Below are 14,108 nucleotides of genomic sequence, written 5' to 3'. Positions count from 1 at the left end.
CACCTAATTGAACTAAAATTTACCATAAATTCATCTCTAATAATTATTGTGAAACATACAGGAAAAAGAACTTACAAGTAAATTTTGCAGAGCTGAATGCCTTAGCTAGAAGATGGGGAAAAAAGCTAATAAATAAAATGTCAGTGTCAATTACATAATATTTTGAAAGACAGATTACATCTGAATCTTTGTGTAAGCAATTAAGACTTTTAACACAGTCCCACAGCTCAGCTCCAATCTTCTGCATCTACGTGCATTTAGAAGTAAGGTGTCTGATTGCAAGTGGTACTTGCTTCAAATGCAAACTGCAGCTGTGCACAGCCTCAGCTCCACTGGAACAAAAGGTGTAGAGATCATTGAAACGCATACATTACAATTTGAATCCTACAGTCTGAGGCTGGTTAATTTTTTTTAAAAACCACACATTTGTTAGTTGCAGAAGCTCTATTCCTACTTGGACTGAAAGCAACCTAACTCATGCCCTTAATTGCAATGGGGATTTGTATACAATTCATTTCTTAGATCAGAACAAATAACTGATTTTAATACTTTAATTTCCATCGAATTTAACCTGGAATAATACTTGACCATCGTTTTCCCTTGATTATCTGTGGAATCATATTCGCAGGTAGAAGCGGAACGCTACCCGACTTCCAATCTTTGCAATTTATCATGGTCAATGGTGTCAAATACTCACATTTAGATACAGGCAGTAAACCACCAAAGCAATCAGTTCAATTTCCATCTCATTAACAGTTCCAAACAAGGAATACAAGGGTATGAATCCCTGTTAGGGATTCAGATAATCCATTTTTGATACAATTCTTATAGTTGGATACCTAGAATCTTTTCAACAATCATTAGCAGCAGCAGCATTTAACGACCTCATAATCCTTTGTGGGGTGGAGTCTGGGCAACTGAATGGAGCTAGCAGAGTGTTTACTGGCCGGATGCCCTTCCTGATGCCAATGCGGAGATTTGTTCATATATTCTCATTGTGCCCAGAGATAAGTATCTGCCTCTACCTAGGATCGAACTCGCAGTCTCCTGATTTTGAGGCGGAGCTCCACCTCTAGGCCATCGCATCACTCCTAGAATCTATTCCCCAGAAATAGACTGGAAAAATGGTCAAAAACAGTTGGATTCAGAGAAGGCTTAAGAAAGGGTGTACTACCGCTTTCTTCCAGACAGGCAAGCGGTATAAAGAGATTTTGACCATTTCTTAATCCAGACACTCCCAGCTCACAGGACTACCCAAAGGAGATAGAAGGCACCTGATCTAAATCAAAGGTGTCCAAGTTCATATCCTAGACAATCCTAATGATTTTTTTGGGGGGGGGGTTAGGGAGTTTTGCTTTACTTTCAACAGCTGAGAGAATAGGGAAAATTCAAAAGGAAAAAAAATAATTCAATAAGGAAGGACGATCAGTTCAAAATGGATTGCTAGGGTGGCAAAAACAAACACCCAGAACTGTACCCGGTTCTTGTAGCATATGTGAGATGGGGTTTCCATCAATCAGGGCTATCTGCAGACTCATAAATGATGTGTATTTATTTTTTATATCCCGCCTTTATTTTTTTTCACAAATAACTCAAAGCAGCAAACATTTCCAACACACCTTCGCCCTATTTTCCCTACATCCACCAACCTGGGAGATACCATGGTCAAACAGAAATCAGATGCTAGAAGGTAGTGCTGGCAAATCACTGCTCTACTATTACCAGGAAATGATATAGATATCTCCTTATGGCCCCCTGGATACAAGTTACTTCATATGAAGCCAAAATTATTCATTCTCCTTGCATCACATTAGGATAGTTATGAGAAAGCTTCTTGCTCTTAAGATTTTAAGAGACAGATAAAATGTCATTTTAAGCACTTAAGTTTTATTCAGATGGCCCTGCAGGCCTGTACAGTCCACCATTCCTAATAACTGAATATGTAAGTAGATGTAGAAATTGCACGGTTCTCTTCATATGGGAGGTATTGGGGAGGGACAAAATTCCCTTTGTACAAATAGGCTGAATTTTTGGGTGGGTGTTCCTCCGAGAAATCAGACATGTTTCTTCGTAGGCAACCGGCATTTTAGCAATAGCTAACATATGGCAACTGAAACAACACACCCTTAGGCTGCCTTGAGCTCATTTCAGTCAGTAACTGATGTGTCTGGCTGTAGAACAGGGGTGTCCAAACTTGGCAACTTTAAGACTTGTTGACTTCAACTCCCAGAATTCCTCAGCCAGCAAAGCTTCAACTTTGGGAGTTGAAGTCCACAAGTCTTAAAGTTGCCAAGGTTGGCAATACAACATTGATCTCAGCATAATGCCCGAATGCTAAAAAGATGCTGTTTAAAATATAATTATCTTGTCCAGCCTTTATTCCAACCATGGTTTTTTTTCCCTTCCTACCCAGGTACGTGGTAACACACTTGAATTTGACTATACCGTTTTGATTGGTAGTGATGTCTCAAAGGTATGGAAGCTTCAGTACTCAACAGTTTTGTTTTTATAAAATAATGAGCCTTTTATTTTATTTTTGCAGTATTGTTTCATTAGGTGTGTTAAGCCCACTGACTATATAATAATCATTCCAATCTATTTTGTAAGGGAAGAAATGTATAAAAATAATTTATTAAGACAATTCTATACATGCTTATTCCAAGGTATGGAAAAATAGTCAATAATATTAAAATATATTATTTGCTGCGCAATGTCTAGAAGAAGGGAAAGGGGGAAAACTCACTCTGTTTCACAATCTATCTTCACGTATATTAGAAAATTAAACTTATTACATATCTTTCAAATGTTCATGTTACATTACAGATTTGCCTTGTGTACTCAAGTTCAGGGAAAGGTTATTTAGTCTTCTTCCAATTCCGACTCGGTAGCAATTATCAAAAAACTTGGGTAGAAATCTGCTAATTCTCCTGCATTTGATTCTTTGATTAATTAAGGGAAGGCGTCAAAAATTGGAAAGAGGTATGCAAAGAGCATTATGGTGAGGTTGAAGGAGACAGAAAGATGAAAAGAAAATTTTCAGCTTAATTTAATATCAAGCCCCTAAAACAAAACATTTTAATATAAATTAAGATGGTGATTCATTCATGGAATTTCTGTACAAACAACAGTCTTTTCATGACTTTTAATAAAGTCAAAACTGATTCAGGATGAAATTGCTCTGAATTTTCTTCATTTGTTCAATTGTAAGTCTTGTAACAAATACAGCTTGTGGGCAGTTTCTTGTATAGGACCGATCTGAAGGTGCTTTAACCTTTGACCTTGCCTTTTTTCCCAGGAAGTTGTCCTGTTGATTCAAGGTATTGGTTAATTAATTCTTCCTGTGTATTGAATGAAGAGGCTTGGTATTTAGTGTATTCCATTGTGTATTCTCCTTTTCCCTAAAGAGAAAATATTCTCATATTATGAATAATTTAAACAATTTATCGATTGTCAAATGGTAAAGTGCTAGTTTACATGCATTGCATAGTGGAAGAAATTTACAAGTGTAGTTTGACACAGTAAGTAGCTGATAACTAGACTAGCAACTGAGTTTACAATTTGAAAAGGCACTGCAATTCTTTGAAATACATACACTTAGAGATAAAAGCTAGATTTTCATATCAGCTTCTAGCCTTTCTCTATTCACATCTTTGTGTCTGCACTCCTTTTCCTTCACTTTCTCTTCTCATTCCTTTTAACTAAGGGTGATAAAAAAGATTTAAACCATAGGCAGAGTCTAATTATTTATATATATATTTATTTATGTGCTGCTCATCTTGTCTAGAGGCCACCTTGGATGGCTTACAAACATTTATCTGCTCTGGTGGATCATCTGGTACAGATAGTTGTGTTTTAAATGAACCAACCAGAGCTGTCCAACTAGCACATACACTTCTTCACCAGGAGTCAACACAAAAGGAAAAAATAGGTGTAGGCAAAGAAAGAGCTTCTGCATGAATACAAAATCTGTTTATGCTACTTTTGCACAAATCCAACTTTGTCCTTGAAGTTCAAAGGAAAAATATGTTTAAAGTGGCTAACAGTGACAGTACTATTAGTCAAGCACTAATATCTGCAGCACTATTAATCAGATGGGTTTGTTTAACAGACCAGATGAAAATCTCAGGGGGGCAGAACTTAGGGTAAAGACTCATTATCTCTTCTATAAATTATTCAGTCTCATTCCCTAGCTATTCCTTTTTTTTTTTTTTTTGCTAGTTTCCTTTCCTTTCCTTTCCTTTCCTTTCCTTTCCTTTCCTTTCCTTTCCTTTCCTTTCCCTTCCCTCCCATTTCCCCTTTCCTCCACTCCCTTCAGGTTCTCTTTCTACTTTGTTACTTTAAACAAGATTAATTATTCATTTTCAGAATCTGCATCTATACCAACACTGAAAAAAATGGCATGTCCTATAGTAAAAATGACCTGAATGAGATAATGATAAATGCTGAAAAACTATAACATAGCTTTGACAAATTCAGAAAGTATCTGCTCACTTACCTCTGTACACGACCTTAGTTCTGTAGCATATCCAAACATATTGTTCAATGCCACCTAAGGAAAAAGTGAGAGAGAGAGAATTAGTAATAATTGTTTCTCTTAATTTAAGAAACATCCACAAAATTACAAATTGGGGTTTACAAGTCACTTACACACCTACCACTAACTGCACAGTAAAAGTTAGCTTCTTAGGATGAATTCAAGGTATGGAAAAATAGTCAATAATATTAAAATATATTATTTGCTGCGCAATGTCTAGAAGAAGGGAAAGGGGGAAAACTCACTCTGTTTCACAATCTATCTTCACGTATATTAGAAAATTAAACTTATTACATATCTTTCAAATGTTCATGTTACATTACAGATTTGCCTTGTGTACTCAAGTTCAGGGAAAGGTTATTTAGTCTTCTTCCAATTCCGACTCGGTAGCAATTATCAAAAAACTTGGGTAGAGATCTGCTAATTCTCCTGCATTTGATTCTTTGATTAATTAAGGGAAGGCGTCAAAAATTGGAAAGAGGTATGCAAAGAGCATTATGGTGAGGTTGAAGGAGACAGAAAGATGAAAAGAAAATTTTCAGCTTAATTTAATATCAAGCCCCTAAAACAAAACATTTTAATATAAATTAAGATGGTGATTCATTCATGGAATTTCTGTACAAACAACAGTCTTTTCATGACTTTTAATAAAGTCAAAACTGATTCAGGATGAAATTGCTCTGAATTTTCTTCATTTGTTCAATTGTAAGTCTTGTAACAAATACAGCTTGTGGGCAGTTTCTTGTATAGGACCGATCTGAAGGTGCTTTAACCTTTGACCTTGCCTTTTTTCCCAGGAAGTTGTCCTGTTGATTCAAGGTATTGGTTAATTAATTCTTCCTGTGTATTGAATGAAGAGGCTTGGTATTTAGTGTATTCCATTGTGTATTCTCCTTTTCCCTAAAGAGAAAATATTCTCATATTATGAATAATTTAAACAATTTATCGATTGTCAAATGGTAAAGTGCTAGTTTACATGCATTGCATAGTGGAAGAGAAATTTACAAGTGTAGTTTGACACAGTAAGTAGCTGATAACTAGACTAGCAACTGAGTTTACAATTTGAAAAGGCACTGCAATTCTTTGAAATACATACACTCCTAGAGATAAAAAGCTAGATTTTCATATCAGCTTCTAGCCTTTCTCTATTCACATCTTTGTGTCTGCACTCCTTTTCCTTCACTTTCTCTTCTCATTCCTTTTAACTAAGGGTGATAAAAAAGATTTAAACCATAGGCAGAGTCTAATTATTTATATATATATTTATTTATGTGCTGCTCATCTTGTCTAGAGGCCACCTTGGATGGCTTACAAACATTTATCTGCTCTGGTGGATCATCTGGTACAGATAGTTGTGTTTTAAATGAACCAACCAGAGCTGTCCAACTAGCACATACACTTCTTCACCAGGAGTCAACACAAAAGGAAAAAATAGGTGTAGGCAAAGAAAGAGCTTCTGCATGAATACAAAATCTGTTTATGCTACTTTTGCACAAATCCAACTTTGTCCTTGAAGTTCAAAGGAAAAATATGTTTAAAGTGGCTAACAGTGACAGTACTATTAGTCAAGCACTAATATCTGCAGCACTATTAATCAGATGGGTTTGTTTAACAGACCAGATGAAAATCTCAGGGGGGCAGAACTTAGGGTAAAGACTCATTATCTCTTCTATAAATTATTCAGTCTCATTCCCTAGCTATTCCTTTTTTTTTTTGGCTAGTTTCCTTTCCTTTCCTTTCCTTTCCTTTCCTTTCCTTTCCTTTCCTTTCCTTTCCCTTCCCTCCCATTTCCCCTTTCCTCCACTCCCTTCAGGTTCTCTTTCTACTTTGTTACTTTAAACAAGATCAATTACCGTATATACTCGAGTATAAGCCGATCCGAATATAAGCCGAGGCACCTAATTTTACCACAAAAAACTGGGAAAAACTATTGACTCGAGTATAAGCCGAGGGTGGGAAATGAGGCAGCTACTGGTCAATGTAAAAAATAAAGATAGAGCCAAGTAAAATAACATGAATATTTATTTGAACGAAAAACAATAAAAGTGCAAAAGGGGGAAGGAGGATTCCCAGCTTTAGAAAATTTAGAACTACGCCGCCTTTGGTATGACCTGAGCATAGCTCATAAAATTATCTGCTACAATGTACTTCCTATCAATGACTACTTCAGCTTCAACCACAACAATACACGAGAACACAATAGATTCAAACTTAAAAGTGAACCTCTCCAATCTAGATTGCAGAAAATGTGACTTCAGTAACAGAGTTGTTAATGCCTGGAATGTGCTACCTGACTCTGTGGTCTCTTCCCAAAATCCCCAAAGCCTTAACCAAAGACTATCTAGTATTGACCTCACCCCATTCCTAAGAGGTCTGTAAGGCGTGCATAAGAGCACCAGCGTGCCTACCGTCCCTGTCCTAATGTTCCCTTTAGTTGTATTCCTTTTATGTATTCAATTCATGCTTATATTTATATAATTATTTAATATGTATTTGACAAAATAAAATGAATGAATGAATGAATAGAATAGAATAGAATAGAATTTTATTGCCTAAGTGTGATTGGACACACAAGGAATGAATGAATGAATGAATGAGTGAGTGAGTTACTTCAACAACATTGTCTCACAGAAATTGACAATACAACTGCAAGCATGAAAATGAGTCCTCCTTTAGCTTCCAAGGGACCAGGGTGCCTCTGAAGGTCAGTGCTCTAAGCACTAAGAACCCAGCACAAATCTAAGCCTGTATGCACACCAATAGTGAAAATACCCTGCACAGTGTCTCTTGGCAGAGAAGGTTAATTTTCATAGGCGTTGGGGTGGCTCTTTTTTTTTTGGCAGGGCAATAAGGGTCTCTAATATCATTAAACCCAAGTGTGAGGAAAAAGACAGCAGCTAAAATGTTAAGGCCAGTTGTGTGACCTTCTCCAATACAGTTGGCCTGGCTGTTTGCCAAAACTTAAAACACCCTCCCATCCCCCCCTCCCTGCTAAAGCTTCTTTCTTAAAACAATTGTGGTCTTTGCCTTTCATGTCGCTCAACCTTTCACCTGCCAGGTTCCTAGCCCTTCACCCTTGACCCACTGCTGTGTTTGCTTAGCATTGTGCCAATCGACTTTAGAAGTCTGTGTGTGTGTGTGTGTGTGTGTGTGTGTGAGAGAGAGAGAGAGAGAGGGAGGGAGGGAGGGAGGGAGTGCAAAAGGGGGAAGGAGGATTCCCAGCTCTAAACAAAGGGAAATCCCGGAATGCCAGCGCGAAAGGCGGTGCTCGCGTTCCTCCTCCCTTGCTCAAAAGCCCCAATAACCTTCACCAGCAAGGCAGACCCCCACGGAAGGAAGGGGCAGGCTGACTCACCGAGCATCTGGCTGAAGAGCAGCTGCTCCAGGTCGCCCAGCACGGTGAAGCACGGAGGAGAAGAAAGAATGAAAGAAGGGAGGAACGGCCTCCTTTCTCTCTCTCTCTTCCAGCGCCAAGAGAAGGGGACTAGGCACAGGCGCGCACACACACGCCCAGCTTCTGAAGCACGGAGGAGAAGAAAGAATGAAAGAAGGGAGGAACGGCCTCCTTTCTCTCTCTCTCTCTCTCTCTCTTCCAGCGCCAAGAGAAGGGGACTAGGCACAGGCGCGCACACACGCCCAGCTTCTGAAGCACGGAGGAGAAGAAAGAATGAAAGAAGGGAGGAACATCAAGTTATTTATATGTCCTGCTGTATGAACTCTAAGATTCCATAGTTTCCTCTTCCAAGGATTCAGACTCAGAGGTGTGTGAACCAATCCTGGAAATCTAGATTTCCTGTATTATAAAAATATAACCCTGATGCTCTCTTCCACACATCATTCATATGAAAGCATTAGCAAATGAACTTTAAATAATAAAAGTGCCAAAATGAACAGTTAATGTCTAATTTTAATTGAAGTTTACTTATTTAGCATATGGCAATGTAAAGAAAGCCAGGTCTTCTGCATCAAAAGCAGTAGATGTTCGGCAGCCAATGAGACCTGGAAGCAGCCACCAAGGTACTTCCTGGCTGAGACAAATTAGCCAGTGAATTACCATTGCCCAAGAGATGCCCAATGGAGGCTCCCCTCTTCCGTCCAGGTTCCCACCAAAATGGTAACTATTTATCTACTCGCATTTTTCATGCTTTCAAACTGCTAGGTGGGCAATTGCTGGAGCACCCCACTACTTAGTTCCCAGGTCTTAAATCCAGGCCTGATGATCATCAGACCTCCGTTCCAACCACAGAGCCACCACACCCATTTTTAAAAAGTTTTTCATAAGCATAGTAAAAACTACCATAAACTAACAAGAAGGAAAAAAATTTTTTAGAAGGTGTAGGAAAAAAATAGGAAAGAAAAAGGCAACACCCTCCACCCCCAATAATAAATATATGGCTTTCAATCTTTACACTAAGCATAAGCTAACACCTTTTCGCTCGCTTTGAAAGTTACAAATAAAAAATAACACTTCTCCTCTAGCCTAATTTTTACCTATATGAAATCCAGAAATCATCTTTTTAGTCCTGATTCAGAAAAAAAAAATCCACTAGGAATTACCAGAAATATAAAATAAATAATTTAGCTCTGATTAAATAGTCCAACTTTATATTCCTTCATTTCGTTCTTCACAAATCTTAATTTTTAAATCATTCCATCATCAATCTTCAGTATTCAAGTAGGATTTTCAAAGTTTTCATGAACTTACTTTAAAAAATAAGTAACTCAGCATCATCCAAGATTTTTCCCCACAACTGTTCCATATCTAGAACCTTTTCTTGATTTGTCTTTTGAATTCACGTTTTGGTATACATTCCATACATTCAAACTCTAATGTCTATGTCAAATAAAAGTTTAATTTTTTCATCATCTTCTTAAAAAATGCATTGTATCCAGTCCGAGATATTAATTATTACCATGTTTCCTCGAAAATAAGACCCTGTCTTATATTTTTTTGAACCCTGAAATAAGCGCTTGGCCTTATTGCCATGCGCTCAAAAGCCCAATTGGGCTTATTATCAGGGGGTGTTTTATTTTGGGGGAAACAGGGTAATATCTCAGTCCAGTTATCAAAAAACCTTTCAAGGTAAGAAAAAGTTATAACTGGCTTAGCCATTTTAATTCTTTTCTGCCTGATTTTCCCTCAAGTGTCAATCTGTAACCTTCATTAAGCCATATTCCTATATGGGTTTAACTCCATTTCAGTAGTTTCCTATAGCTATATGATTTTCATATGTTTTTCAAATCTTTCAGGAAAAATAACCAATATTCCAAATATCCCTGGTCTCTCAATCCATTTAAAACTTTTTAAAATTAATTTCCTCCCCTTTTACCAATTATATATTTTAAATTCTTGGTTTAAAATTTCTTAAATCCAAAGAAGATAAAAATTGACCCTGCCATTTTGAATGTCTCAAATGTTGATAAGATGGTTAAATCGAACATTTCCAAATGTGATTAGAAAGTAAATTGGTATGGCTTAATGTACTTATGTAAATGCTCTGCTACCGGTAAGAGTAAAGACATTGTCTTCCTTGCTTCTTGGCACTTAAACTCACAAGAGACTGCTGTTTATGGTCTCCTCACAAGAAGCTGCCATGAGAGCACTCAAGACCGATCTCCCGTTCTTACTCTCCAGAGTGCTTCAAAGGACCAGCTTACTCAACTGGTCTTTCATTCTTCACAGCAATTGTTGTTTCTGCTTATTCATGGAGATGTCTTGAGTGAGCCATGACGCATAACAGAAGCAATAGCTAATATTTTAATAACTTAACTGTTCAGTTTTGTTACAGAAAGTGTTCTGGTAAATAGATATGAATAAAATCATTATTTGAACAGTAACTTTAGATCAGAGGTCTCCAACCTTGCCAACTTTAAGGCTTGTGGTCTTCAACTCCCAGAGTTCCTCAGCCAGCTTTGGGAGTTGAAGACCACAAGCCTTAAAGTTGCCAAGATTGGAGACCCCTGCTTCAGATGACAGTAGTATACACATACCTCAGCAGTAAGAATAAAATAGTCTTCAGCCGCCTCTTGCCCCGTGATAACACCATGACGGCGATTAATCCCAGCCATGACTGGTCCTTGGAATTCAGCTGGTGCTACGACTTCCACATCCATAATGGGCTCAAGAATACACATTCTTGCCTCTTTCAGAGCTGAGTTAAAAAGGAAGACATGATACAACACCTATACCAGTGATGGTTAACCTTTTTGGTGCTGAGTACCCAAAGTGTGCACACACGCATGTGAATGCATGTGCCAGAACCCCCAAAATGCAATGTGAGTGCTCCCCTGTGACTGTGCCCCACCCTATCTGCACTCTGTTTTGGCTTCCAGGTTGGTGCAGGAGGCTTTCCTTTCTGGAATGCTGGAAAGCCTCCTGCACCAACCTGGAAGCCAAAATGGGGCATGGGGGATGTGAGAGGCTCCCCCATGCCCCATTTTGGGCCTGAAAAGCCTCCTGTACCAACCTGCACCCCCATGCATGTGCCCCATGCATGCGCACGCATCCCCCATGCATCCCACCCCCCGTGCATGTGCAGCAGAGACCCAAAGACCAGCTGGTTGGCGGGAGGTGCCCACGCATGCACAATGGAGCTGGGATGAAGCAACAGCTGGCGTGCTTGCACAGAGGACTCTCTGTGCCACCTGTGGCACACGTGCCATAGGTTTGCCATCACGGACCTATACAGTCAAATGCCTTTGATATTTACTATATAAAATCATCATCACAGAAAGTCATCTTGTAGTGAGAAAGGCGGCAAGTAAATTTAATATCATGAATGGATATCTATATAGAACGGTAGTATGTAAAGACTTGTTTTCACATCAAGTTGAGTAGTAATTAAAAAAAACCCATCATTTGTAAAAAAAACAAAAAAAGAAAAACAGTTGCATGAAATACCCCAAGACAGGAAGTTTTATGGCCATGCCAGTTGGAAGAAGCAGAATATAAACAGTAAACTGTCCTACTTAGAATCAAGAGCAGAAGTGGGTTTTAGTAGTTTCTGATCAGTTCTGGAGAACCGGTGGCGGAAATTTTGAGTAGTTCGGAGAACTGGTAGTAAAGATTCTGACTGGCCCCAGCCCCATCTATTCTCTGCTTCCCAAGTCCCAGCTGATCGGGAGGAAATGGGGATTTTACAGTAACCTTTCCCTGGATTGGGGACGGAATTGAATTTTTACAGTATCCTCTCCCTGCCATGCCCACCAAGCTTGTTAAAGACTGCTTAGTGGATTCCTATTTCTTTACAGGGCTGCACTAGATGATCTACAAACTTTCCTAGCACATTCAATCATTCATACATTCAATCATTTTATGGAACTTACATCCACTTATTAATATAAATATGTTTGCAACAATAAGACGGGGGAAATCATGATAAGCAGATATAAATAGGAAAGAAATGAAATTCTTCAAAACATAAAGACAAGTCTAAAGTCATAATTGGTGGATAGCAATAAAAATAAAAGAACTAGATGCTTGATGTGTGGGGTTGGTTTGGATAGAAAGAACTATCCTGTTTTTAAATATTGATATAAAGATATAAATTGGGACTGGAACTGTTGTTGCTAAGCAATGGAGTTAAGTAAGTCACATCCAATTTTATGACCTTTATCACAATCACTAAGCGAAACACATGGTCATGAAATGAATCATAGTTGTTAAGCAAATCCAGGTTCCCCCATTGGCTTTGCTTGTTGGAAATTGCCTGGGAAGTTGCAAATGGCCATCATCCAACTCTTAAGATGCTACCACCATTGTAAATACATGCCAGTTGCCAAGTGCCCAAATTTTATCACATGATGATGGAGATGCTGTGATGTTCATAAGTGCAAGGACCAGATGTTTTTTCAGCACCCTTGTAACTTTAAATAATCATTACATGAACGGCCATAAGTTGAAGATTACCTGTATAAGTATTATGGATAAGTTATAAAGAACAGTAAAAGAAGAAGAGAAAGCATTTGAAAGAAAACTTCTTAGTACCTTGCCTCATGGCACCTTCAGCAGCTCGGATGAAAGACATTTCATTAGAATCCACCATGTGAGAAGCTCCATCCTCCAAGACAAATCGGACCCCTGAAATCTTGTGACCTATCAATGGGCCTTTCTCACATGCATCACGAAACCCCTATAAAACAAGACTTGGCCATTAGTGATTTCTGACCCAAACGATGCTGTAGCTCAGGGGTCTCCAACCTTGGCAACTTTAAGACTTGTGGACTTCAAATCCCAGAGTCCAGGAGTTGAAGTCCACAAGTCTTAAAGTTGTTAAGGTTGGAGACCCCTGCTGTAGGCTTTAACAGGCTGAATGTTACTGAAAATATACATATAGAAAATACGATTCAAAGCAGTGATTTGCAATCAGAACATAATTAGGCTGAACATCAATGTCCAGCACTGAAAATAAAATGAAACCTTTAAGAGATAGCGACATACTGTAAATTAAATCACTATGTGCCATCAAGTTGTTGCTGATTCTTAGAGACCACGTACATATTGTAAAATTAGGTTATTGTTAAAAAAAGAAATGAGACATTTGAAGATGCCCTTGCATGGTTTTAAAATCCTAAGAAGTGAGGGATGAACTCAAGCACTATAGTGGTCTCCCCAGATATCTACAACTTCCAAAACTGCCAGTGTTTGCTTAAAATTTGCATCTAATTCATCATTCTGACTTGAAAGGAAATCTCACCACCCACTAGAATTGTACCTCAAAGTAATTATGCTCTAAAAGGAAAACTATAACAGTATAGGGGCCTGTCTGCAATCATATTTAATGTAATAAAACTAAAATAAATATACATTACCTTTTCAATACACGGAATAAACTGCTTTGGAATATTTGTCCCAATTGTTTTGTCAAGGAATTCCACTTTGGTATTATTCTCTGGTTCTAGAGGCTCCAGATACCCTATTACTTTTCCATATTGGCCTGCCCCACCAGACTGCTTTTTGTGAGTATAATCAAACCTGCAAAAAATGAAAATATTATGCTACAGGGAAATCACATCTGTTCCTGTTGTTTAATGTAATATAATGTAAAGTAATACACATTACTATGTGTAATGGTTATGAAGACAAACAGCATTGTGATCCGTCTGTGTGATCTTCAAACCTGCAGGCAATTTTCAAATACAAACTTCTTATACAAGTGAACAGTCCAGGCTCCCTCTCTGGGTGTGTCAGTGTTGCTGCACTTAGTACTCATGTATTTTTATTATTAAGACATTTCATTTTAAAAAACTTGTTTTAGGGGGCCATCTAAATTTTTATATATAGGTTATTATAACCTGTAAATAACTACGCAATAGCTTTACAATGACTTTGGCTTATGTGAGAAGCTAACAGGGAATTAAGCAGATTTTCTCTCTTTGCACACAACGTAGAATTGAACAGAAGGATGCATTAAATGAATGCATTGAAAGTGTGACTGCAATTTGCAGTAACTTTCTGGGGAAGCTTCGGTCAAGAGCAAATCCTGCGTCCAGATGCCTCAAGGAACAAGCCAAATCAACGCAATCCTAAATTGCATTAGCAGAGGAATACAATCAAGATCAAGTGAAGTACTAA

At 38.2% G+C, this 14,108-nt stretch overlaps 1 protein-coding gene across 1 annotated transcript in view; it reads right to left on the bottom strand.

The window, feature by feature from the left end:
• Positions 1-3,029: 3,029 nt before the first annotated feature.
• Positions 3,030-14,108, bottom strand: part of GFM1 (G elongation factor mitochondrial 1) — a 56,809-nt gene continuing 45,730 nt past the window's right edge. Inside the window, exons 14-18 of the mRNA XM_058188350.1 lie at positions 13,346-13,508; positions 12,522-12,666; positions 10,526-10,686; positions 4,496-4,549; positions 3,030-3,398 (exon numbers count right to left, since the gene is read on the bottom strand). Coding sequence (XP_058044333.1) covers positions 3,267-3,398; positions 4,496-4,549; positions 10,526-10,686; positions 12,522-12,666; positions 13,346-13,508 — 655 coding nt within the window. The 3' untranslated portion in view covers positions 3,030-3,266. The remainder of the gene's footprint in view (positions 3,399-4,495; positions 4,550-10,525; positions 10,687-12,521; positions 12,667-13,345; positions 13,509-14,108) is intronic.

This window comes from Ahaetulla prasina, chromosome 6 (genome assembly GCF_028640845.1).
Source record: "Ahaetulla prasina isolate Xishuangbanna chromosome 6, ASM2864084v1, whole genome shotgun sequence".
In the NCBI taxonomy this organism is placed as follows: Eukaryota; Metazoa; Chordata; class Lepidosauria; order Squamata; family Colubridae; genus Ahaetulla; species Ahaetulla prasina.
Note: the sequence above shows the minus strand (reverse complement) of the source record. Positions and strands in the feature narration are given on the sequence as shown.